Here is a 27,923-nt window from a genome sequence, read left to right as displayed (position 1 = left end):
GCTGAGAGGCAAATTTTGGAGTATGCTGTTGTGCAATTCCCTCAATGCAAGTCAGCTCAGGTGCACCTAACTTTGTAGCAAAGTCCAGGTTTAAACTTCCATGTAGGCTGGAAAGGGCTACTGTAGTATTGATTCCCATGCAAGTGCTGTGAATGTTAGGGAGCTCACTGCTCTGAGGTGGCATGGCAATTCCTCACTGCTACTTGTTCTTTTTCTTCCAGCTTATCTAGTTAGGTAACATGTCCATGAGCTAAAGGCTGACATGCCTATAGTCTAATGGGGCAGTTCTCCTGCATGCGTAGCTAGCTCTAGTGCAGGTGTGGACAAACTATGGCCCACAGGCCACACCATGCGGCTCGGCCCCGCTCCCATCAAGGAACTGGATCAGGGGCCGAGTTGCGCGGCTCCCGGAAACTGTGGCATGGCCCTGTTCTGGCTCCTACGTGCTCCAACTGGAGCTGCAGGGGCGGTGCCTGTGGATGGGGCAGTATGCAGAGCCACCTAGTGGCGCCTCCGCATAGGAACCAGAGAAGGGACATGCCACTGCTTCTGGGAGCCACTTGAGGTAAGTGCTGCTTGGCGCCTGCACCCCCCTGAGCCTCTCCCCATGCCTGAACCTCCTGCCCCAGCCCTGATCCCCCTCTCACTCTCCAAACTCAGAGCACCCTCCTGCACCCCAAACCTCTTATCCCCAGGCAGAACCTACACCTCTTCCTGCACCCAACCCCCTTCCAGCCTCCAGACCCCTTGGTCCCAGCCCAGAGCACCATCTTACCCCCTCAAACTCATCCCCAGCCCCACCCCAGAGCCTGCACCCCCAGCCAGAGACCTGCACCTAACCCCAATTTTGTGGGCACTCATGGCCTGCCATACAATTTCCATTCCCCAATGTGGCCCTCGGGCCAGCAAGTCTGCCCACGACCTGCTCTAGTGGCTCAAAGCGCTTCCGCAGAGCCCTGGGCGGAGGAAAACCAGCAGTGGGTGCCCCCCCAAAGCAACGCAACTAGCCCGAGGCAGCAGAAGGCCTTGGGCAATGGGGCGAGGCAGGTGCCCCACCGCCTGCGCGGCTGCCCCCATTTGCTCTGCGAGCGGCAGGGACCGGGCACGCCCTGGCCACAGCGCGGCCCTCCCGCGCCCCCGCCAGCAGCCAGGCGCTAGTCACGTGGCTTCCTTCCCCCCTCCCCCGCTGCGCTCACCGCCCTCCGCCCCGCCCACGCCTAAGCCGCCTGCGCAGACTCCGCCCCTCGCTTGACCCTGCGGGGCTGCCGTTGAGAGGCCGTTTGCGACCCCTCCCCGCGCGAGCGGCGGAGTCCGCGAACGGGCGGGGCAGGATGGAGGAGGCGGCGGTGCCGGAGCCGGAGCCGCCGGGCGCTTGGCTCAGCGGGGACAGCGGCAACGTCTCGCAGAGCCCCAGCAGCGCGTCGGGCCTCGGGGGGGAGGAGGGCGGCGACCCCCCCCCGGAGCTGCTGCTCAGCCGCGCCGCCGCCGCCTACTCCGCCTACCTGCTCCCGGCCGGGCTCGAGTTCTGCGCGCAGGTGAGCGGGGGCGGGGCGGGTTGTCCCGGGCCGGGGCCGCGCGGGGGAGGGGGCTGGGCTGACACCCGCGTGCGGGCCGGGGGCCGAGGCGTTCGCCCTCTGCTGCCCCCGGCCAGGCCCCCCCGACTCGCCCCTGTGCCCCGGGGTCTGAGCGCCCGCTGGCCGGGCCGTCCCGCGGGTGGCTGCGCCAGCAGCAGAAGTTTAACCGGGGGGGGGATGTCTCAGTTTTTGAAAACTCAAATCCTGAGTTTTTCTGTCCCCCCCCCCGCCCCCCCCCCGCACACTTAGTTTATTTTGCGGGGAAAACCTGGATTTCGGCTGAAGCTGGGCCCGTCCAGGGCGGGTTCCAGCTGGGAAATAAGGCCTTGGGCGAGGGGTGTTTGATGGAAACCAAAATTTAGATAGAAACTCCAAAGCCAGCGGTTACTTACTGCTGGGCGCTGCACGCCCATGTAAAGTACCGCGGAACCGCTATTTTAAGAGCTATTTGGGAGATTGAGTTCATAAAATCGAGAAATTCATAAAATTGGATTTTTCAGAATCACCGTAGGTTGGGTGCAGGGGCTGCCAGTGCAGGGTGCTGCTTTCGCTGCCCCTCAAAGCACAGCGGCGAAGGGACTGCCAGTGCCTTGATGGCATCAGAATGTCAAGGGATGTTGACTTTATTTTTCATTAGCTCACTTTCATTATGTGATTATTTGTGCTCTTCCATAGACTGGTTTGTATAACTGGTCATTTGTAACATTAGTGTTTGTACATTGGAAGTTCTGCTGTTTATAGAAAGTACATGTAAAGATGGGGCCTCTGTCTCACAGAGAGTTTAAACTCACAATCTGTGTTAAGAACCAAGCACTGGCCTTGAAGGTACATCAGCACATTTCATCGGTCACTGTCAAGAGACCTTTAAATTGCTAGTGTCACAACCAGTGTTTCAGATCTCTCTAATACTCCTGAGGGAATTCTGGGCCAAAAAATTCTGAGCACAGTATTTTAATATTCTGCAAATGTTATTTGTCAGTAAATAAACATGAAGGCTCCAGAATGGCAGTGGAGAGTACAGGCCACTGGCTGCACAGAGGTGGGAAATTACCCTGCAGCCCCTGTCCTCCTCCCGCCCCCCCCCCTGCCCCCTGGACATGGACTCTGGTAAGGCTGCACCCAGTCCTGACACAATGCAAGGGCTGGGCCTGTCCCAGTAATACCCTGGGACCCTGCCCCTCCGCACCAGGTGTGGGCAAGCAGGCTCAACCCATCTTGATGCAAGTGTGGAAGGACTTATTGTGCGGGAATCCAGGGCGGGGGGCGGGGGAGAGGGTTCTGGATGGGGCATTCTGGGTGTGGGTGGCTGGGGGGGTTTAAGTACAAGGAAGGGATCTGGGTGCATGGAGGGCTTGTTGGAGAGTTCCAGGTGCAGGGACAGTGGGACTCTGCAGGGGCATTCAGGTGAAGATGGTTGGGGCTCAGTGAGGAGGGGTCTGAGTGTGGGGGAGATGGGGCTCAGTGGGGGGGCTGAGTGCTATGGGAGTGGGGCTTGATGGGGTGTAGGTCCAGATGCAGCTGGTTGGGGTTCAGTGGGGTGGGAGTCCAGGTGTGAGAGGCTTGGTGGGGTGGTCCAGGTGTGGGTGGGGGGTGCAGGGGTCGTGGTGGGGGGTTCTGGGTGAGGCTCAATGGAGTGTCTGGGTATGGGGGGGACCCCGATGTAAGGGGATTGGGCAGACAGGCAAGCAGGAGGGGGGGGATGCGGGCCTTCCTGGACCTGGGGAGGTTTCTTGGGGTGGGTCTGACCTGGACCCGGCTGTTCCTTGCAAGGGAAGAGCAAGACCTGTCCTGCCCAACCCAGTGCAGGGTAGGAATCACAAGCATCCCCTCTCCCCATAGTGATTGTCACTCCACCAGCTGCTCTAGGCACCCAAAATGACATACCCACACTGCTGGGGAAGAGCACATGACCACTCTTGAGCTTCCCTTTGCTTTCCTTTCAGAATTTCTGCAGGGAAACAAGTCTGTGGGGGATGTGAATTCTGCATACATGCAGTGGTGCAGAGTTTCCCCCAGGAGTACTGTAACCAAGAGATTAGAGAAGAAAATGTTATTTCTCTGTTGTCATTCTGTTATTTGATTACACTTAGTCTCACCAATTTTACTGTTTCTCCCAAAGTGTTAGTCAGTTTTCTCTGTGTTGGGCTTTCACATAGTAGCAGGGGAAGAAAGAAAATTTAAAATACCAGCAAAAATGTGATTTGAATTTTTTTTTTTATTTTGGGACCTTACATTACTCTTTACTCAGTTTTTGAAACTGACTAGATTTCAAAGTGATTTTATCAGTAAGCTATTCATCCTATAAGAGGTAACTATAATTATACTGACATATACTACATACTTTATGCATGTATAGATCTAACATACAGAACTTGTGACTAGTCATTTGTGTATCGAGGTAGTTGCTAAGAAATGGCAAAATAGTGGAGTTTCACTGTGATGTATTTTTCGTTGTTGTGATCTGCTGTAGCAGGGTCTCAAACTTCATTGCACCGCAACCCCCTTCTGACAACAAAAATTACTACATAACCCAAGAGAGGGGACCAAAGCCCAAGCCCCACTGCCCCAGGCAGGGGGCCTGTAACCTGAGCCCCACTGCCCAAGGCTGAAGCTTTGGGCCCCAGCAAGTCTAAGCCCCGACCCAGAGTTTGAGAACCGCTGTGCTATAGTGTATTTTTCATTACCTGAATGTATTTTTTACAGATAGAAAGTTTAGACAAGAGTCTAGAAGATTTGCTGACCAGGGTTGATGAATTTGTAGGGATGTTAGACATGGTATGTATTGATCTCTATAACTTCCATATGGGTACTGCCAATTGGGGAGGGAGGGCACGCTGAAAAAGTTGGGTGGTTTGGGGTGGTTGTTTTTATTTTTTTTCCTTCATGGGAATAACCAGCATATGATTAACATTAAGGGTCACTTTTTTTTTAAGTAGAGGTCTAGGTGTGCAAACAGCTACCATGCTTGCTTTCCCAAAAAGTATCCAGTTTGCCTACAGTGATGAGATGTTTGCACACATGTAACTGCTAATGTATATTTGAGCATGTATCTCAAGTCTCCTTTATGAAAATGTATTAGCCAGTACAACGATAAATATTTGAAGGGACACTTCTAAGTCATATTTGGCCCATAAGTTAAATAAGAAGTTTTTCAAACCCTAAAACTAATAGAAGTGTTTCTTTGAATTCTAGTGGGTAGATTGGGGTGGGCAAACTTTTTGGCCCAAGGGCCACACCTGGATGGGGAAATTGCAGGCAGGGCCATGAATGTAGGGCTGGGGCAGGGGGTTGGGGCGTGGGATGGGGTGTGGTGTGAAGGAAAGGGCTCAGGGCAAGGGGTTGGGGCACAGAAGGGGTATGGGGTATACAAGGGGGCTCAAGGCAGAGGGTTGGGGTGCAGGCTCCCAGAAGCAGCCGGCACCACGTCCCTGCGGCCCCTGGGGGAGGGGTGGCAGAGGGCTCCACGTGCTGCCCTCGCCTGTGGGTACCTCCCCCGAAGCTCCCATTGGTCGCAGTTTCGTGTTCCCGGCCAATGGGAGCTCAGGTGGCGGTGCCTGCAGGCGAGGGCAGCGCATGGAACCCTCTGCCCTCCCACCCCCTTTTCCTCCCCCAGGGACGACAGGGATGTGGTGCTATCCACTTCCAGGAGTGGCGCAGGGCCCACGGCAATCCCATGGGCCAGATCCAGCCCGCAGGCTGTAGTTTGCCCACCCCTGGGGTAGACATTTATAAAAACCAACATGCCCCGTGCAGTTTTTGCAACCTAAATGTTACAGTATTAGGCTAGTGCATGAAAACCAAAATATGAAAATAACTGCTATTTGGCCGTTGACAAAAATGAGATGTTTTCATTGAGAAAGAAGCCAATAGGAAAGAGCATAAATATTGAAAAGTTAATTAGATTTTATTCTTAATTCTTTCAGTTCTAATAATATAAGATTGCCTTGAAAAATGTTAATGAAAATTAACCTGCTGAGGCACAAAAAGATAGTAATCCACCTTTAATATAATAATTGCAAAGAAAAATATTTTGTTTGCCTGTCCAGGAAAAAAAAATCTTTTTGGAGCAAGTAGAATTTTGACAGGCTGATGATCTAAGACTGTTTTTGGTAATAAATAAAGGAAAGCTAGGTTATCACTTATTAACCTGGTGATGTGCCTTTAATTAACAGTACCATATTGTTTTATGTTCCTGTTTGACTTCAGTCACTCTTGAATCTCCAGACTTCATCTTGTTCATAATTTCAGTTATCATAATAAATCATTGAGAGTCAGCCCTACCGAGTCAGACCATGGTCCATCTTGCCCAGTATCCTATTGCTGATGGTGTCCCATACCAGAACTTTAGGGAGAGTGTACAGAAGAGAACAATTATGGAGTGATTCCCTCCTGTCTTCCCCTCTTTGCTTCTGGAAGTCAGAAGTTTACGGTTTCCCCCCAACCATCTTCACTAATAGCCATTACTGAATTTTTAGTGGTTTCTAACAGATGCAGAGTTCATTTCAGACTATAAGATTGTATTGTGTGTTTACAGTATTGAAACAGACTTGCAGTACCTTTTTGCAACCTGATTGTAGTTATTAATTTATTTTATTAATAAAATAGCAAGATGCAAAATTTTAAATATGTAACAATAAAAAAAATTGCAGAATTGCTAACTGGATATTGGCAAGTATCCATATATAAATAATGAGGATTATACTTACGTGAAGTGATAGTGTATGCCAAAAACATATAAGAGATTGATTGTTTTTCAAATTCTGTGGCATACCAACCATCCTTTTCCTGCTCCCCTCCCTCCCTCCCGCATTAGCAGGTGCGCATGAGGCCCTAACCAGTTAAGAATTTTTTTCTTGTTTCTTCAGGGTAGCCAGTATGTGCTAGTCCGATTCCTTGGGGTGCCCAGCTCCACCCTGTGCGCCCTGGGACATTGTGGGTATGAGGCTGATCCCAGAGTCTCTACCCCTAGGATCCCCGTTAGCATTAGCCAGCGCTGTGCCGTAATCCTGCTGCCAGCCGATTCCCACAGAAACCACACAGCCTCGTAAGAACTCACTCCCTTTCCCCCTCTTTCTGTCTCACAATCCTCCCTTCCCACCATGGCTGAGTTAGGAATCAACATTGTGGCAGTGCTGCACAGGTGTTCTGGCCCCACAGCAAAGGCCTCACACCCAGCATGAGGACATACATAAAAGGAGGGGGCGGAGCCACTATGCATGGGCACAAGTTGTCGCTCCAGGCAGCTGGGATTCACACAGAGTGTGTGAGCCTCCTTCCTGTATTCATTGTTTATGTGGGGATTCCACCCCCTAGCTCCAAACTCGGCACCAGCTTTCCCTGTGCTGAGGGGGGCATGCATGAGACATGAATCTCTCAAGAGGGGGTGCAGCAAAAAAAGTTTGGGAACCTCCGACATAAGACTACTTCAGAATTAAATTCCTCACTCATAAAACCAAATGCCAAAAAAAAGAGAACCACGTGCAGTGAGTAATAGCAGCTTGTCTGCCATGGACAGAAAGAATATCTAAAGATATCTCTTAACCACCCTCTGTGTTGTACCACAGAAGAGAGATGTCAGATTGCATAGCACCTTCTTCTGATTAAAAGTGCCGTACGAGTAATGTAGCCTCATACGCCCAATGTGATGTAGGTATTTTCCACATTCTGGTGTTGCTCTTGTAATATCACAGAGCAAAACCACACATATGCCAAATATGTTTCCTGTCTATATACTTCTCCAAGAAAAGTTAACTGTGATAAGATGTTGCTCCAGTATACATATAAAAACAATCTTGATGCAGCTTGGCATATTCAGTTGTTTGGGAAAGATGTTGTTTGGTTGTTGAGCTTAAGGGAAAGAGAAAGGAGCAAGTCAGAGAAGGGACAGAAAGAAGACAAAAAAACTTCCTACCAGAAATAGCACCTCATTGATAAAATAGGTTTTCCTTTATTTATCTGAATGGCAGGAATCATACTACAGTCATGGGCACCTTAGAAAAACTTAAAATGGGTGGAAATCTCTTGAAACTATGATAAAAATTGCACTTGAACCTCATGCTCTTGAGATGCAGTGGCTCTTTGTGATCTTGAGTTGGTGTCTTTAACTTTTCAGTGTCTCCGTTTTCCCATCTGTCAAATGGGGATAATATTAACCTTTGTAAAGCGTTTTGTGATCTTTGAATGAAAAGAGTTGAAAGTGCAAAGATTTATTATTTTTTAATTGGTTATTACATTTTGACTTCTATTTTTCATTAGTGGCAGTCCTCTGTGCCATTTGGAAATAATTAAAAAATGAGACCAGAGTATGCTTGCATATGTTAACAGACACAATATCAGCACTGGTTTGTTTACAGCCTTCAAGATCCAGTGGCTTTAACTAGATGTCACTAACTTTAGTATTAGAATATACCAACGTTATTGTACAGATTTAGTCATTATAGTGTTCACTCAACTTGATGTAATTTGTTTGGATTGTTTTTAGATTCGAAGCGAGTCTTCTCAAGTAGTCAATGAAAGTGTGCCTCAGATTCACACAAAAGCTACAGAAATGAGACACATATATAGAAAGATTGACAAACTAGAGGTATGTATTTTGATGTCAGTTATTTACATTCCTTTTTTCAAGGAGATAGTACAACTGCATATTTTAATGTTTTTCCCTAGAGTTGCAGACCCCTTTCAGATGCTTCAAAAACATTTCCATGCTGAATGTAGCAAACATTTTATTCCTTTGTCTTTCCAGTTTCTCAAGGTGTGTCTTTGTTTCAGTGTGAACTAGTGTTTTCACACACAAGATGTGATCTAGTATGTGTAATGACGTGGGAACCCAGTATTACATTATTAATTGGCTGCACGTGCCAGTCACAACTGTTTAACTGTTGCTGTTCGCTGGATGCCAGAACTCTACAGGAAGTGCATACACAACTTCTTGTGACCAACAAAAATGGTACCAATTGTCTTATTTTCTTAGCAAACTAATGACAAATACAATGCCAATAGCAAGTGGAAATATAGAGGAGCTAAGATGTTTCCACTTACTTCATGGAAGTTTTTTAATGTAGCTCTTCTGTACTTCCCCAAATACTTATGTGCTTTTTATCTGATTTAGGATTTTTGGTTAGTTGGTTTGCTACTCTAGTGAATTACCAAATTGATATTTTGCCCCAAAGTTTGGCATCTTCACTAGCCTTATCACTGAGAATCATGTGGGCCAACTTTAGAACTACTGTTATCTCTGCCTTTTTCCAATTTGCCTTTTCCACACACATCACCCCATCTACAAAACGCCTTTCTCTTATATTACAAGGTTAGTAGCAGCAGTCCTTGCAGAGCAGCCTCATGTAGAAAGACATTCTACATGATGCTTGGTGCAGGGTAGATAATAAAAACATTTTTAATGGAAGTTCTCATAAACTCAAACAAATTTTGAATTTAAGTTATGTGTATGTGTCTCAATGCATTCAACAAGTCAGTATTAAAATAAATGGAACAAAAAACAGTTCACTGCTATAAATCAGTGCACCATCCATCTGTATGGTTCATCACATTAGTATTCCAGTACATTGCATCTGAGAATTGTACATGTATTCTGTACAGTATTATAACTTATTTTACTTAATGTTTTATCTCAGAGAATGAGAAATTTTGCAAACTAAACAATAAAAGGTAACTAATATCCAAATCTTAATACAGGTTTAATGTGGGGAACAAATAGATTTTTTTTTTTTTGTAATTTTCTGAAAGCGCCAGGTTTCTTGAACAGTATCTTCATTTATGTTGGCGCTCAGTGCTTGGAACAAGACAGCTAGCTTTCCTGCTTTCTCAAATCAGTAGTACAACTTACACTTTTTGATAGTGTCTTTCATACAGAGTGTCTCCCAAAACAATTCAGAGTTAAACAGTAGAATGAGGAAAATTGAGATCCAGTATAACATTTGCAAAAGCACCAACATGACCTAGGCTCCTAAATTCTATTCTCAAAAGCGATTTAGGCATTTAGGTGCCTAAATCTCAGTGGACGTCAGTGGTACAAAAGCACTTAAATTACTTAGATGCTTTTGAAAATGTTACCCCACCTAGGCAATGAAGAAAAATATTAACAAGTAAGATCTGAAATGATTTTGAAATAGAGATCCAGGAAGAGTTTCAGATACTAGGAGCTGTGGATTAGAAAGATCTTATACCTCATTGTGGAGGGACAGGAGTTCATTGATAGATCAGTGCAGAGGAAGGGGGAAGAGGAGGGTAGGATTGTGAAGAAAACTGAAAGTCAGTGAATTTGTTTTAAAACCCAAAAAGACGATTCTAAACTGAAATGAATGGGGAGTTAGTGGGGTACATACACATTTGTTTCAGAATATCTTTGACTTTAATCAGTGTTACTATATTGATATAAAATCCAAGATGGCAATAGCATGAAGGAACAGAATGCTGCAACCTCTGTTCATTTCACGTGGTGCCCTGGAAGTGCACACAATTATTAATTTCCTAGTGTGTATTCGACACTTAGGCAACAAGTGAATCTCTCGGCCTCTATGTCCATGTCTGTGAAATTGACAGCAAAGACTTTGCCCTGTCCCCTGCTTTTAAGCCTGAAAACCTTGCTTTGTAAAACAAGCCCCAACTCCCGACAAGTGAATGCCACAGCATGGTGACTGAAAGGCAGAATAGACTAGAGTACTATTAACAGAATTAAAGTGATGGGATGTGTGGGGGAAAGTTAACCAGACATGCAGTTTTAATCAGGGTGGATAAAAATCAAAAGATTTTTTAAAATGGACTTTATTTTGTTTTATTTTGTTCATTATGTTATAATAAGTGTATCATTTTAAAAATAAACCTGTTTACAATGAAATCTGAATTTATTAAAATATGTGAAGGCTTAAACTTATAATCTTTTAAAACGGTTAAATAAAAAATAAATATGCTGAATCCGTGAGCCTCTATCAAAAACTTTGAATTAAAGGCTGCTATAAAGAAAGAATCGCAGGGGGGAAATCTAACGTTTGAGGTCAAGTTTTATAAACATGGCACAGTAGGTGAGCCTGAGTAACTTAAGAGACTGTCTCAGGGCTTGTCTACACTCTCAGCACTGCAGCTGCACTGCTATAGGGCTAAGTGAAAACACTACCTTTGCCAACAGGAGAGCTTCTTCTGTCAGCATAGCTACAGCACCTCCCAGGAGAAGCCTTCCCGTTGACATAGCGCTGTCTACGCTGGGGGTTATGTCGGTATCACTACATCACTCAAGAATGTGATACCTGAGCAACATAGTTATACCGACATACGTGTGTAGTGTAGACCAAGTCAGATTTTACAAGAGACTTAGGCCATGTCTACACTACCACTTATGTCAGCAAAACGTATCTCGCTCAGGGATGTGAAAAAACCCACCTCTCTGACCGACATAAGTTATGCCAGCATAAGTGGTAGTGTGTACAGCACTATGTCAGTGGGAGAGCTTTTCCCACCAACATAGCTATCGCCGTTCATTGAGGTGATTTCATTGTGTCAACGGGAGAGCAGATGTGTCGCTGTTAGCTTGCTAGTGTAGACATGGCCTTAAATGAGACTAGGAACTTAAGCTCCAGTCTCTTTTACTGAGTTCTATTTGAACGTTTTCCCAGACTGATCTGAAATAATCAGTTTAATTCACTGACTGCAGTTAATCCCTGTATTTAATAAATCATTTAGTTGTAAATGTGCAACACGTTTTGATACATAAACTTCTCTTTTCAAAACATTACAATTGTTTTTAATAAAAAAGTATTTTATATGCTGTTTTGTGTGTTTAGTTTTAATTAACTACTGAACATATTGAAAATGTTTTGCCTTTGGGTTTTTTCTCATTTTTTAAACATCAAATATGCTGGGTACATTCAGCATTTGGTTTCCGACAGTTATTATTCTTGTCGACATCTGAGAGAGCCACAGACATTCATGGATCTGGAAGGAATTTCAGAGCAAGTGCTATGCAAAACAATTGAAGACCTTGTTACAAATTAAAGTACAATAACATTTTGTTTACTGCTGCTCCCCAAGACAAAATCCCACTTTATATAAACAAGTGTTATAAAAACTTTCAGTTAAATAAAGCTGTACATGTGTTGTCTCACTGCATTAAATTGACCTGCCGAATGTTAATATTCTTCTATATTCTCTTTTAAAAAATGGTCTGTCTTACTCTACTCAACTTCCAAATTACCTGTTTACCAGTCATATAGAAGGTTGCACAAATGGGTTATTTGTGGCACAGATTCAACAATGGAAATGGCACAAAAATATTATTTTTTGTGGTCTTTGAGGATTGTTACCTGACAATTATATTTTAGTTTCTACATAATCTGAACCTCTTCAGACCTCTTGTTGGGAAGTGAATAAATATAGCTTTGTTTTGTTTTCAACTAGGCCTTCGTAAAAATGGTTGGAAATAATGTGGCTGGATTGGAGGAGCAGGTCACAAAGGCAGAAACAGACCTTGGAACTTTTCCAAACACCTTTAAAAAATTCTTACACACTATCAGTGTACCATCCTTTCTTAATGTAAGTATGTTTCTGTCAAGATGAGTGTATCTTAAAATGTGCTCACGAGAATGGTAGGCTTTGAATGAGGCTACGGTGAAGTTCTGGAACAGCCTTCCAAGGAGAATAGTGGGGGCAAAAAGAACTAACTCATTTCAAGACTGAGCTTGATAAGTTATGGAAAGAGTGCCTACAATGTCACATGGCCAGTCCTTGATTGCTATTGGCAAATATCTCCTAACACCAGAGATGGGACACTAGATGGGGAGGGCTCTGAGTTGCTACAGAGAATCCTTTCCCAGGTGTCTGCCTGGTAGGTCTCACCCACATGCTTAAGTCTAACTGACCACTATATTTGGGGTCGGGAAAGAATTTTCCCCGAGGTCAGACCAGCAGAGGCCCTGAAGGTTTTTCAACTTTCCTCTGCTGTGTGGGATATGGGTCACTTGCAGGTTTAAACTAGAGTAATCGGTGGATTTTATGTATCTTGAAGTCTTAAATCAAGATTTGAGAACTTCAGTAACTCAGCCAGAGGTTATTACAGGAGTTGGGTGAGTGAGGTTCCGTGGCCTGCGATGTGCAGCAAGTCAGACTAGATGATCATGATGGTCCCTTCTGGCCTTAAAGTCTACTAATCTATGAATTTATCTCCAACTTAAATCTGAAGTTTTTGCACATGGCACAAGCTGGGTATGGTGAACAAGGATAATACAACAGAGGAACCAAGAGAATAAATTCTTGTAGGGGCCTGAGTTCATGCTCCAAGGAGAACTTGTGTGAGGCATGAAAAGTGCTACAAAACAAGCACTAAAAGAGCAGCCCTTACATAAAAGGTCATTGAATTCTGACCTGAAGGCAGATAGGAGGAACCTGTACAAACTAAAAATGTGAAAGGAATGTTTTCAAAGTGCTACTTTATGTGAGAACATCAGAAATGTTAAAAAGAGAAAAAGGTCACTGAGCCCTATGTTGTTTTAAAGATAAATAAGGGTGCCGTTGTCCCATGACGTACAGTAAATTGATCACAAGGCACCTTGTTAGATGGCTTTCATACAGGAGAATAAAATTACTTTTCCTTTGTGGTGATGGACCAATTACATGTTCAAAAATGAGAAGTAGGCTACATAATCTGGTAGAAAGATTAATTTTAGCTTTTGAAGTTCATGACAGTCACTTGAGTTGTGCTGTCAAACCGTAGCATCAGAGTGGTAAAGGAGAACGCATTGCTAGAGAGCTAGCATTGTCTCTTAGACAGGGCTGAGGGTAGAGGTCAGAAAACCTGTTCCCAACTCTGACACTAGCTCTGCAGCTGTGGGCAAGTTATTTATCCTCCTAGTGCCTCATTTTCCTTGTTTGTAAGAAGGGGGTGATAAAATATTTTGCAGTTTTAAGAGGAAAAATATTTCATTCAATCCAGGGCTTGTTTCTAAGCCATTTAGCAATTTTTCTTTTTGTATTGCAGTAGCATCTAGAACCCCCAGTCACGGACCAGGACCCCGCTGTATTCTTGTTCCCATAAAAGTAGCCTTTAACCCTTCTGTGTGTGCTGCTACAGAAGTCATTAAATGCAAAAGCTTAATTATACAATGTTAAGGTTACAAATTTTTATTCATAACCATGACAGTGCTGTTCCACTTTGTAAAAATGGCACTGGAATGCTTGATTGTCTCTGTGGCGATCAGTGTTTCACAGTTAATTGGTTAAAAAGTGGTTATTTTTGAACTGCCAGCATTGTACCCACACACTGGGATTTGAAAGTCCAGTTGTTCATCTAGTGCATAATTTTCAAGCTAGAACACATTTATTACACTAGTAATAAATTCAGTAGTGGAAACTTAATAATTCTGTTGATGAACAAGCTAAACTAGAATCCAAGTCTCTCTACCATAGCTATGCAGGTCATGTATGGCTAAAGTGAGTATAAAGCAGTATGAATATTTTCGTTAACAATAAACAGAGACCAAATCTTTTAAGTACAGAGATGCCATTTCTACCTATCCCTTTTCTCAACGTAGTTTCATGCTTAGGGTTCTCCACGTGCATAAAGTTAAGCAAGTACTTAAGTGTTTGCAGGATTGGGGCCATAAACAATAATTCACATATTATAGCAAGCATTTTGGAGTGAATGGTGTAGTTAGTTATCTTAGGACTTTTGTCCTAGCTTTTTTCACCTAACAACTTTCTGATAACCTTTCCTTTTTGGCCGAACTTCTTTGGCTGCAATTTTTTCTCTTGCCAGGAGTTTTTTTGTTTTGTTTTACCTTTTGACCAGTCCTTGATGTGAAAGAAGTTTTGGCTGTTCTTAAATGATGTATTCACAGTCTCATTTTAAGACTGTCCCAGAAGTTCTGCTCCTATTGGGACACTGGTCATGCCAAGGAGTAAAAATGTTCAGTTCTCCCACCTCCAAATGTCACTGAGGGGGCAGACTTTTTTACAGTGCTAAAATTTGAAATGTCCACTGAGCAGACTCCAAAATAATTATACTTATTCACTTAGCAGACACTCAGTGTAAAAGAAGAGTAAAAAGTAGTTTCAGATACTGTGCCTGCTCATGAGTTCTGCCATCTTTTGTGGTCTTAATCATGTTTTTAAAATATTTTCTCTCCCATGTTGCTATATGGAAAAAACTGATGCAAGCAGGGGAAAGTGCACAAAGTAGAAAGAGATTCTTCTCTAGAATTTTTCAGTTATAATCATCTTGTATGTTACTTTTAACTAATTTTTTACTAGATAAACACAATTTCAGACAGAAGTGATATTTTTCTACATTCAGCTAAGACTTTCTGGTAGAGGAGCAAGCCATATACCAAGCTGCCATTTTTCACTTTATATGTTGTGAGTTGCTGATAAGCAACTTTCAGTTTACAGTTTTGTTCAAGTTTCTTATAACCCAAGTGTCAGAAGGGATTTTCCTCAGACTTTCCAAATAAAGTTCACTTCCTGGCTGAGACCAGTTTATTGAGAAAGTGATGAGTGTGTGAAAGCAAAGGGTAAAATAATTTAAATCCTAATAATTACAGCAGGTATAATAATGTAAATTGTCAAACTGCCTGTGGCAAATGGCACTTTAGATCAGTATTCTTGCTAAATGTTCTGTAGCATTGCAATAACAATAGTATGGATAAGCTTAAGGAAATAATGAATTCTCCCTGGTTTAGTTGGTGGATTGATTTCAATTATTTAAGATGAAGTTATGTAGGTTGCTACATTTAAGCTACCAAAACGTGCAGAAATAAAATGTTTTTTCTATGTTTTAAGAACATTTGGAAGTTTGTCTGAGTATACAAAGAGCATCATCAGTCTTGCCTTTGCCTTCATCTTTGGCAAAAACAATTGCCTTTGACTGATTTAAAAATGGTTTAGAAAGAAGTTAAGTATTTGAAAATCCTTCTTATGTACATGCACTGACTTTTTTTGAACGTTAACAATGCCAGTATTTAATAGAGCTCCATATTTGTGTGTGAGTATGCAAATTGAAAAGTCATTACACTTACTACATTTTTGCATTGTATGGTCTTTTTTAAAAAAAGAAAAAGAAATGAGCAATTTAATCTTCTAACCTTTGGAAAATATAAATCATGAAGCCATATGAGCAGGCTTGGAATGCTTTGATTTTTATCAGTAAATGTCGGTAAACACACAAACTGACAAAAGATTTCCATCAATGGTCATCTAAATGTAGGCAAATATGAAAAATACTGCTTGAGAACTTAGTTTGACTTAAGGATACTTACTTTGTATACTTTGACATGTGGTTTTGACAATTGGAGTTTTAATGGTTATAAAGCTTTAACTCTTTGAATAGCAATGTCTGCTGTCATTACATAATTATTCTCTGGCATCCCTCATAACTTCTTGCAATTTGAAAATTTAAAAGACAAAGATGAAAACAAATTTTAAACCCTATAATTTCACGTAACTGTGAATTTAAATAGATAAAATATTTTTAAAATTCTTAAAAGTAAACATTGTTTTTATCAAATTTTTATACAAAATAAAATAAAAATCATATTCTGCAAAGCCTACATATGAGCTGGCTCAGTGCTTAGTGGAACTCTAGCTGTCATATCATGATTTCTGCCCTAAAGGAAGTAAAAGAAGTCAATGAACAGTAGTGTCTCCCCATCATCCTTCACATATGGAGCATTCAGTACATCACTTTATTACAGTTCATATTTTTGAAAAATATTTATCTGTTACCTTTAAGTTGCATTGTTGCTCTAGTCTGCTAGTCAGGTTATTTCTGCTTTTCTTTAATTATGTGCTTTCATATTATACTTTAAAATAAATTTCATGTACTAGATCAAAAAGTTAAATACTCAGTGAGAGAGGCAATATGTTTCTGGAATATAAAATAACCAAGTTTCCCATTTAATTTGATTATAGTGACTTCATTAACGTAAGGCAGCCTTTTAATTTAGCCAGTTAGATTGGCAAGCATGTGTTTCTATTTCCAGACACTGAGAATAGAAACAATGTAAAGTGGAAGCAATTTTTATATGAACTATGCACTTTATATGAAGGAATTCTTGTCAGTTATGAAGAGACAAAAGGCTTGAGATTAATGTTTTATGCAAATATAGCTCAGCAAAAGCAAGGCAAAAATCAAATAAAATGTATCTTAATCACAGAAATCATCTTCCTCACGGCAACATCAGACCCTGTATGAGCCTCCAGCCCTTTTCAAGACTGAAGACTACTTTCCGTGTCTCAGTGAGCCACCTTATTCATGATTTTGCTTTTGGGTTGACGTGAATCCAGAAGAGAAAATGGCAAGTGAACAAAAGCAGAGCTCATAGTTGCTGCATTTCTATGCATATCAATGGCAGATTGCCATCCTGACTGTGTGCCACCATCTGTCTTCAGACAGTATTATAAGCAGTCTTCAATTATTTGTGTATAATATATGATTACAGAAGTCTTCCTAAAACAAAGCTATAAACTTTCAGGTTAAGAGAGAGAGAAATTGGTAAGGGCACTCCTGCAATTGATTTTTCATCTTTAAATACTCCCTAGTAGGAAAATGGATAAATAGGAAATGTCCTCGCCCCCCCCCCCATATTGTAATACTTTAATTTCTGTGCTGCTACCAGTATTAACATCTATACCACAATGTTTCTATTTTTTTAAGTAGCCCTGTGGTAATTGAGATGAGAGAAGGACAAAGCTCTCTACATTAATGTCCCCAAGGAATGGCTCGGGTCCTGCTCTCCAACATCTGAGAGCATGTATTAAAAATACATAGGAGTAAGATCTCCACAGTTCTATGAACTGCAAACTCCACCAAACTCTGTAGCGTGAGAACAGGAATGGGATGACTGCTGTAGAATTTCAAGGGTAAAAGTCTAATCTTGAAAGTTCTGTTTGATACCTGTATACAACCTTGACTTTTGTAAATAATGCCAAAATTCTATCTGTATGATTACCAAAGCTCTTGTAATTAAAATGATGTAATTAAAGTTGAAGTAGTTTATTTGTATGGATTTTTCTAAGTGATTGTGATTTGTGATCAAATGAGGCTTAAAAATTGCTTATGTTGTGTACATTTCTGTGAATTTTCCACTTATTAAGGCTTTGAGCTGTAATCACATCGGATCTCTGAAGTTAATCTGGTGAGTCCTCGTTGGTATGTGGATTGGAGAAATCTAAGAAAACTTAAGTGCTGCATGTGATATAGTAGGTGATATGCCTCTCTCTGAGCTGATAATGCCCCACTTTCTCATTGGAGGTCCTGTCTTTCAGATGAGACAAAGCAGAGGTCCTAACCCACCATACGGCTGAGTTAAAATGCAGTTCTGGCATGGAAGGTGAATTGTATACATAGGATGTGTGTTACCATATTTGTACCTCATTGACTTTCAGATCAAATTTTCAAATAGGATTTTTTTTTTTCCCTAGCAGTTATCCTTGAAACGCAACCCAGGAACTGAAAAGTCAAGGTGTGTTCCTTCTTCCTTATGCATAATCTCCAGTAAGAATATTTAGATCAAGAGTCATCCATAGATGCGTTTTCACAACTCCAGTGAGGCTAATGGAGCCTTCCCATTTAGTCTGGTGTGAAGGGAAAGTATAGCTGTACCTCTAGCCCTTCCCAAAAGGGAAGGGAGGGACAACCGTGGCTAATTCTTGGTGCTAGCCTCACCCTGTCTTTGTGCTTTGGGGAATGCAAGGACAACTGCTCAGCAGAATCATGGATGCACCACCTGTGTTCTCTGTCCCTTATCTCACCAGGCCATGGCCGGGGCACAGTCTACCCCTACATATAGGAAAACTCAGCCTTCTTTGCTGTGTTGGTTTAACTAAATTAAATATGGTTTCACATCCCCCCCTTTCTGTATATTGAATCTGGTCATGTTTTTTGTGTTCCTTTTCTAACTACCCACTTACAGATATCTCCCGTTTACACTATTTTGTCTCTTTCAATACTGAATGCCTCTTACAAGTCTAGCCATTGCATGCTTTGATTTCAACCAGGTCATCAGCTCCCCTAACCCATGACTTTCCAATGCCCCAGCATCCCTTGATAAGGGCAGGAGGTGGTGTTGAAGGAGCAGGTGCACCTGAGCTAGCTGGGGGATTACTGTCCTTGGTTTATGCAACTAGGAGTAGGTATGGGGCACCTCTGCCTGCTACACACACACCACTGTAGTGGCTCTGTTTGGCTCTCCTTCCCTGGGATGTGGGAAAATGGGGACAGCCAGCAAGAGGGTATTTCTCTGCAGACCTGCACTTGGTACATTTTCCTGCTCCCCAGATACCTTCCCCAGCATAGACACAGGACTGTCTAGCACTGCTGCAGCAGGAGCTGAGCTGGGAGTCCCTCCTGCTGTTAGGTTTGGAGGGGACAGGGAGAGATGGGGAGCTGATACTGAAGCTCTGGGAAGCATGCAGTTGACCCCTCAGCTCAATCTATCTTTGTGGATCTAGCCACAGATCCTCAAAAGTGTTCAGGTGCCTGGCTCCCACATAGAAATCAGTGGGAATTAGGCACCTAAATATCTTTGAAGATTGGGTCTAAATCCAGTGTAGCAGGGAATTGAATCCTGATCTCCCACATCCCCATCTGAGTATCCAGACACTTGGATTATCAGGCCTCTGTCTGTAACATATGAGCACAGCTGCGAAGGTCTATAAACAATACTGTCTATCTGGGATTGGTGGTCTCAGAGCCACAAATATACTTAGGCATGTTGCTGTCTCCTTAGGTGCTTATATCCATCATCTAGGTATCACTGACTTTCTCAAAATGATCACTCAGTTGCCACCTAAGGCTGTAAGTTGCTAGATCCCCATAGGCACCTATATTTCTGTTGGTGGGCATGTGCAAAGCCACTTACGTCCTCACATTGCCCCACAGCAAGGTCACTGCTTGGAGCCCTTGCTCAAAGTCTCACTGGTGTTCTCTAGGGCAGTGGTTCTCAAACTTATTTGATCATGCCCCCTTCATGTCTGCAGTAGTTTGTAAACCGCCCCCCCCTTCTGCCACACACATACCCATAAAAAACCCAATATGCAACTCTTGCTAAATGTTAAAAACAGTAAGGTATTGCTTCACACAGCACCTATGATCCATTGTCATAAAAGCAAAACTGATTGTGGTCGATGCTTGCACTTAAATGTGCGCACTGTGTCACAGCAAATGGATTAACGTACAGATGCACAGCCTTATACAAAATTGCTGCCAAGTTTCTGTCAGAATGCACAGCACCATCTGTGGACCTGATATGTCTGGAGGAATCAGCTTTGCTAGGTATTAATTGCTGTGAGTAAAATGTGTGCAGGAAGGTGGTTTTTCCTAAAACTTCTCACCCTAGAATACATTCTGTACCTCCCTCCCCCCCCTGCCCCAGTTTGAGAACCTGTAGGGTGGGGTCGGCAACCTTTCAGACGTGTTGTGCCGAGTCTTCATTTATTCACTCTGATTTAAGGTATCCAAAGGCTCCTAGCATCAAGCCCTGTTCTGGATGTCACAGGCCAATGCCAATTTAAGGCACAGTGCCAGTCATACATTTTAATGTTTTTAGAAGGTCTCTTTCTATAAATCTATAATATATAATGAAACTATTGTTGTATGTAAAGTAAATAAGGTTTTTTGTTGATACATCAGCTAACAGATTAAATTAAGCATATGCTTACCTGATTTGAGTATCTCATGCTAACATTCCGCTGATCTTGTGGCGGTATGTAATGCCCTACTGGGTCAATGTCTTTGGGATTTACTAATCCATCAACTGAAAATAAACCACAATTGAAACATTATTAAAAAGTCTGAGCACTTTCAAGGTAATGTATTCTATTACCAATATTATGTAACCTATTAGTATTACTTTCATTAATGAAGACACATAGCATAGAAATAATAGCTTCAGGTCCCATTTTGAAAGGACCACTACAGTCTCTAAAGACAGGCAATCAACTCCCAAACTCTTTCTTTATGCAAACTGATCAAATGTTGCCTTAAATCCTTTCTCAATAACAAATCTCTTCCCATGTCTTAATTTCCCCAAAGCATCCTACAGCTGCATTTGTTCCTGGATCGGTGCTCATGTTTGAGATAAGTGACAAGCCATAATGTGCCAATACTGTCAGGAGCTCCTAGTACAATTAAAGTTGTGACCAAAACAGCAAACATCCACCAAAGCGGGTATAAAAGCCCAACAGCCATACACAGCTTGTTCAGCCATCATTAAGAAGCTTCATTTAAAATTAAAATGCAGAGCCCCCCTGGACTGGTGGCCAGGACCCAGGCAGTGTGAGTGCCACTGAAAATCAGCTCGTGTGCTGCCTTTAGCACATGTGCCATAGGTTGCCTACCCCTGCTCTAGGGCATTTCCCCCATCTATCATGCCTGATCCTGTAGGTGTTCTGAGAGCATGATTGGGCAGATGTATCCACCCCCAGAATACCCAATAGCTCTGTAGTTAGGGCACTCAGCTGGAAGTGGACCCAGATTCAAATCCCTGCTCTGCCTAATTTGGAGCAGGGACTCAAAACACAGATCTCCCACTTCCCAGGAGCGTGTCCTAACCACTAGTCTGTGGGGTATTCTGGGGTGGGTCTCTCAATCTCTCCCGTTGATGCTGTTCCATTTTATATAAATAACCAACTAATCATTGCACAAGAGTGTCTATGATGCTTTGGTTATGATGCTCATGTGGGAGGCCCAAGTTTGAGTTCCTGTGCCAATGAATATTCTTTTGAGTGACTGCACATGTCAGTTGCACCAGTGCTGGAGAGTTTTCCCTAGTAGTACTTGTAGGGGTGGCCATGCCTGCGCCCTGGCATCTCTCATGCCTCAAACCAAGGGGGAAAAGGGCGGAGCCAACCCACACATCCCTTCAGTTCCTTCTTTCCATTAGTGGTCAGCCCATATTGTTCTTCATCTTATTCCTCCTATGACCGTGTCCTTACAGCAAGTTGTTAGCCTAGTTTGTAGTTAGTGGTACTTGTTTTGGTCCCATGGAAGTCCTTGTCTTTCTTTTATTTTTATTGTCAATACCAGACGCTGGACTCTGCCCAGTATCCAAAGGCTCCTGGCATCAAGCCCTGTTCTGGATGTCACAGGCCAATGCCAATGAGTGAACCTCCCTCTCCCAGTGACCAATGTGTGGGTCAGGTCAGGGACAGGTGTCTGATTTGCTGGGATTTAAATACTGGGAAACAGACACAAAGAGAAAAGCATCTCAGTTACATCTGCAAGGAGGTTGCTCTTTGCCTAGCCTTGACACTGGCTCAGTTGGATTGAGATCATTTGTCAACCACCCTTTCCAAATGGTCTGACTGGCTTTATTGGCAGACAGAAAGAGAGTCCTCTCAATGGCGCAGTACTTCTTTCCTTGATTGCCTGTGTCCTCTCCAGCCTACCAGAAACCATACCACCTCAGTGTGTGATAGCAAGGAAGCTCCCAATGTTGTCATCGATTCCGCAGTCCCATCATAGATCACCATCCTGATCTCAGATGATGCCATCCTATACCACCTGACTCTGGCCAGATTCATAAAAAGGTCTAGAAAGCGTCGTCGCACGTATCAGAGCCCTGACTCAACAGTGAGATTTGAATCTAGTGTAATCAGCCTTTATAGAAACCCCTCTAGAGTTATTAAAAAAGTCACTTTCACCAAGAGGTGTAATAAAGAGCAGATGGCTAGCAGCTCAACAAGGAGATTGCGGGAACTACATGCCCTGGTAATGGAGCTGCTGTACACAGGCTTTTATGTGGCCAAGGCACCTAAATATCTTTGAAGATTGGGTCTAAGTCCAGTGGAGCAGGGAATTGAACCCTGATCCACATCTGAGTATCCTGATACCTAGACTATCCTTCCTCAGGCCTTTGTCTGTAAAATATGAGCATGCCTGCAGAGGTATATAAACAATATAGTCTAGCTGGGATTGTTGGTCATTGGTGGGATTTAAGCCACAGCCTGTTTCCCACCAAAATCGTATTTGATTTCCATCTTAATCAGTCAATATATTTAACTGAGCCTCTTTCCAAAGACGCACGCTCTCAAAGATGACCAAAAGCTCCATGATGTGGATGTTCACCAAGCTCTGGCTTTTTACGTGGTAGAACAGAGCGCTTTGGGGTTTCCTCCCAATTGTTCATCTCCTATGCAGTATAAATGATAGGGCAGCCTGTCACAGTACACCAGCTTTACAAATGGTTCACCAGTTGTATGGTCACATGCTATGAGGCTAAGGGTGTTAGCCCCACCCCCCCGAGATACAGTGTGATAGGGCCCTCAGTGGCCAGGAGTCTAGTTGCTAGATCCTTGGTTAGGGTGGCTGTAGGGGGACTTGACCCCCTCCTTCTCCTTGAGGTCCTGGCCCAGCATTCTACGTTGCTCAGCTCCTAAACAGGGGCGATGGCTCTTTCTCCCAGCCCTGAGGGGGTTTTCAGGGCCTGATTCCTTGCCTGCTTCCTCTGCGTGTACTTTTAGTTTGGGGCATGGCCCCCCACTAGTCCAGTTGCCCCACAGTTGGGGCTTAGCTGTAAGTTCCCCTTGGCCGGCAAAGATTTACTTGCCTCCAGTAGCTGCATTGGCAGGCCGGTTGCTGGTCTGGCAGGCATACAGAGAGCTCCTGCCTCTTCACTAGTCAGCCCTTGACTGAGCCAGGCTCCCTTCTTTTCTCCCGCCTCCAGGCCTGGCACTGGCTGCAAGTATAATGGGGCAGGACTAGCTGAACCCACAGGTGTTCTTTAACTCCTGCTGTGCCTGGCTGCAGTCTCTCTGCTCCTTCATAAGCAGCTTGGCATCATCTAAGGTTAATGGACCTATGCAAGCAGGCAAAGACAAAAAAACGGTTACCCACCTTTTAGTAACTGTTGTTCTGCGAGATGTGTTGTTCATATCCATTCAAAGTAGGTGTGCGCGCGCCGCATGCACGCCAGCCGGAAGATTTTCCCCTAGCAGCGCCCGTAGGGTCGGCCCTGGTGCTCCCTGGAGTGGCGCCACTATGGCGCCCTATAAAGGGGCCCGCCCACCCTCCACCCCCTCAGTTCCTTCTTACCGGCACTCCGACGGGGCAGGAGGGTGGGTATTGGAATGGACATGAACAACACATCTCGAAGAACAACAGTTACTAAAAGGTGAGTAACCGTTTTTTCTTCTTCGAGTGGTTGTTCATGTCCATTCAAAGTAGGTGACTCACAAGCCTAACCTTAGGTGGTGGGGTCGGAGGTCACTGCCGACTGAAGCACTGCACGACCGAAGGCGGCATCATCCCTAGCCTGGTGCGTGATGGCGTAGTGCGACGTTAACGTGTGGATGGAGGACCACGGGGCAGCTCTACAAATCTCCTGAGCCGGGATCTGAGCCAGGAACGCCGCGGAGGAGGCCTGCGCCCTGGTAGCGTGGGCCATAACCGGAGGAATAGGGGTTTTGGCTATACAATAGCACTCCCGTATGCAGGCCGCGATCCACGAAGAGATCCTCTGAGGGGAGACCAGGAGCCCCTTCATTCTATCTGCCACCACGATGAAGAGCTGAGTCGACCGTCTAAACGGCTTTGTCCGTTCAACATAAAAGGTTAGGGCCCTGCGGACATCCAGGGAATGCAGCCTCTGCTCCTTACCGGAAGAGTGTGGCTTTGGATAAAACACTGGTAGGAAGATATCTTGTCCCATGTGGAATTGGGAGACGATCTTGGGGAGGAAGGCTGGGTGAGGTCTAAGTTGGACCTTGTCCTTATAGAAGACAGTGTACGGGGGTTTGGATGTCAGTGCCCTGAGCTCTGATACCCTCCTTGCCGAGGTGATCGCTACAAGAAAAGCGACCTTGTGACAGGTACAGCAGAGAGCATGAAGTCAGGGGCTCGAAGGGAGGACCCGTGAGGGCGGAGAGGACCAGGTTCAGGTCCCAGGTAGGAGCTGGTTGATGGACATGCGGGAATAGCCTGTCCATGCCCTTAAGGAAACGACTAACCAGCGGGTTTGCGAACACCGAGGTGCCCCCTTCTCCCGGGTGGAAAGCCGAGATGGCTGCTAAGTGAACTCGAAACGAGGAGAGGGAAAGGCCCAACTGTCTCAGGTGGAGCAGATAGTCTAAGATAACGGGAATCGGGGCCTGCAACGGTTCCAGCCCTCGCTGACCGGACTAGATGGAGAAGCGTTTCCATTTGGCCAGGTAGGTGGCCCTGGTCGAGGGTTTTCTGCTACCGAACAGCACTTGCCTGACCTGTTGGGAACATTGCATCTCCACCGGGTTCAACCATGGAGCAACCAGGCTGTGAGGTGGAGAGATTGCAAGTTCGGGTGGCGGAGGCAGCCCTGGTCCTGCGTGATCAGGTCCGGCAGCAGGGGCAGCGTCAGGGGCGCTCGGGTGGACATGTGCAGGAGCGACGTGTACCAATGTTGGCGTGGCCACGCCGGTGCTATCAGGATTACATGGGCATGATCCCTGCGAATCTTGAGAATTACCCTGTGTATCAAGGGAAATGGAGGAAAGGCGTAGAGCAGCCCTTCCTTCCACGACAGGAGGAAGGCATCCGGCAGAGACCCCGGGCTGTGGCCCCGGAGGGAGCAAAACTGCCAACAGTTCCTGTTTTCCTTTGAAGCAAACAGGTCTAACTGGGGACAACCCCAGAGCCGGAAGATTGAGCGCACTACATCCCGACGAAGGGACCACTCGTGGCCCCGGAAAGAGCGGCTGAGGGCGTCCGCCAGACCATTCTGTTCCCCCGGGTGGTAGAACGCCGTCAGGTGGGTAGCATTCTGAACGCAAAAGTCCCACAGCACGAGGGCTTCCCTGCACAGGGGAGAGGAGTGTGCACCCCCGTTTGTTGATATAGAAGACCACTGACGTGTTCTCCATGAGGACTGAGACACATCTGCCGGCCAGGTGGGACTGGAAGGTAAGACAAGCCAGGCGAACAGCTCTCAGCTCCCTGACGTTGATATGTAACTTAAGGTCCTCCTGCGACCAGAAGCCCTGTGTCCTGAGATCCCCCAAGTGCGCTCCCCATCCCCGATCTGAGGCATTCGTCACCAGGGAGAGGGAGGGTTGAGGAGTGGCGAAGGGAACACCCAAGCACACCTTCTGTGGGTCGAGCCACCATTGGAGAGAGCTCAGCACCACCTGGGGAAGAGTCACCACTGAGTCCAGGGGATCCCTGGCCGGGCGGTATACTGTCGCTTGCCAGGATTGTAGTGGGTGGAGCCGGAGTCTGGCATGGCTCACCACATAGGTGCACGCCGCCATGTGGCCCAACAGCTTGAGGCAGTTTCTTGCCGTGGTGGTCGGGGCGCGGTGCAGACCAAGAATGATCTCGGACATGGACCGGAACCTGGACTCCAGAAGATAAGCTCTGGCGTGTGTTGAGTCCAGAACCGCCCCTATAAATTCTATCCTTTGGGTAGGAGACAGGGTGGACTTGGCCTTGTTTAAGAGGAGGCCGAGCTCAAGGAAGGTCCGCCTGATGAAAAGCACCTGAACTTCCACCTGCTCCTTGGAGCGGCCCTTTATAAGCCAATCGTCCAAGTAGGGGAATACCTGGATACCCTGCTTGCGCAGAAAGGCCGCCACGACTGCCATGAACTTTGTGAAGACCCTTGGTGCCGCCGATAGGCCAAACAGAAGCACTGTGAACTGCAGATGGGCGTCGGCCACGACAAACCTGAGGTACCGACGGTGTCGGGGGATTATGGCAATATGGAAATAGGTCGAGGGCGGCATACCAATCTCCTGGATCCAAGGAGGGAATGATCAAAGACAGGGAGACCATGCGGAACCTGAGCTTTTTCACAAACTTGTTCAGCCGCTGCAAGTCCAGGATGGGTCTGAGGCCCCCTTTTGCCTTCGGTATTAGAAAATGCCGGGAGTAGAAGCCTCTGCCCCTGAGCTACTGAGGAACTTCCTCCACCGCCCGCGCTGTGAGGAGGGACCGCACTTCCTGAATTAGAAGTTGCTCGTGAGAGGGGTCCCTGAAGAGGGACGGGGAGGGGGGGCTGGTGGGGCAGGAGGGAGGAGAACTGGATAGAATATCCTCTCTCTACCGTGTGAAGCACCCAACTGTCCGACGTGATTCGGGACCAGGCATGGTAGAAGGGGGACAGACATGACCCAAAGGTAGGGAAAGATGGATCTGGAGTCCTGATCGGTAGGCCGTCCTCGACTGTACCATCAAATAGGGGGCCTAGGACCCGATGACGGTCTCGGTTGGCCGGATGCCTGGCCGGAGGGGTGGTGCTGGTGGCACCTCCGCCTGTTCCTGCCCCATCTACGCCCAACCTCTGGACGATTCTGAGGCTGGTAAGGGCGCAGGGCCACTTGCGGCCTAAACTGCCTACTTTGGGTTGCCGGGGTATGCAGGCCCAGCGAGCAAAGCATAGCCCTCGAGTCCTTTAGACTATGCAGACGCTTATCCGTTTTGTCCAAAAACAGCGTCTGCCCTTTGAAAGGGAGGTCCTGGATAGTCTGCTGGACCTCATAGGGGAGGCCCAAGACCTGGAGCCAGGCTCCCCACCTCATGACCAGACCTGTTGCCATGGAGCGTGAGGCCGAGTCCGCTGCATCTAGGGCAGCCTGAAGGGAGGCTTGGGAGATTAGCTTTCCCTCTTCCACCAAGGCCGAAAACTCTGCCCTCGAGTCCTGGGGAAGGAGCTCGGCAAACTTCAACATGGCCGAACATGTGTTATGACCATATTGGCTTACGACAACCTGTTGGTTGGCTATTCGTAGTTGAAGGCCTGCCGTGGAGTACACCTTTCTACTAAAGAGGTCGAGCCTTTTGGCGTCCCTGTTCTTTGGCGTCGACCCTTGAAACTCTTGACGCTCCCTTTGGTTGGCCGCGTCTACCACCAGGGAGTCCGGGGAAGGGTGGGTGTACAAATGATCATGCCCCTTCAAGGGCACAAAATAACGCCTCTCTGTTTTCTTGGCAGTAGGGGCCAATGAGGCTGGCGTTTGCCATAAGATGCGGGACATGTCCGCTATGTGCTTGATCAATGGTAGGGCCACCCTGGATGGTCCCGATCGAGCCAGGATGTCCACTACCAGATCTACATCCACCTCAATTTCCTCAGCCTGGATTGTGAGGCTCTGAGCCACTCGCCTGAGCAGTTGTTGAAGGATGCTAGTGTCTTCCACGGCCGGTGCCGTGGCCGTGCCCGCAACCACCTTATTCGAGGAAGACAAGGAGGAAATCACTTGGATCGGCCTGTCCTCCGGCGCTTCAAGACCTTCGAGGTCCAGCGGCACATGGTACCAAGGTTGCGGGGCCGGGGCCAGTTCCAAATGCGGCACCGCGGCTGGTACCAGGGTCGCCAATGAACGGCTTGGTGTGTCTGGCGGCACCTGTTGAGCATGAACTGTGGTCGCCGCCGATGC

The 27,923-nt window shown here is 45.6% G+C and overlaps 1 protein-coding gene across 1 annotated transcript; it reads left to right on the top strand.

Moving 5' to 3' along the window:
* Nucleotides 1-1,259: 1,259 nt before the first annotated feature.
* Nucleotides 1,260-17,557, top strand: BLOC1S4 (biogenesis of lysosomal organelles complex 1 subunit 4). The gene is made up of 5 exons (XM_045003675.1): nucleotides 1,260-1,535; nucleotides 4,278-4,349; nucleotides 8,056-8,157; nucleotides 11,982-12,116; nucleotides 16,730-17,557. The coding sequence occupies exons 1-5, from the start codon at nucleotides 1,332-1,334 to the stop codon at nucleotides 16,829-16,831; spliced, it is 615 nt and encodes a 204-aa protein (XP_044859610.1). The 5' UTR covers nucleotides 1,260-1,331; the 3' UTR covers nucleotides 16,832-17,557.
* Nucleotides 17,558-27,923: the final 10,366 nt, after the last annotated feature.

The sequence above is a fragment of the Mauremys mutica genome, chromosome 2, assembly GCF_020497125.1.
Source record: "Mauremys mutica isolate MM-2020 ecotype Southern chromosome 2, ASM2049712v1, whole genome shotgun sequence".
Lineage (NCBI taxonomy): Eukaryota > Metazoa > Chordata > Testudines > Geoemydidae > Mauremys > Mauremys mutica.
Note: the sequence above shows the minus strand (reverse complement) of the source record. Positions and strands in the feature narration are given on the sequence as shown.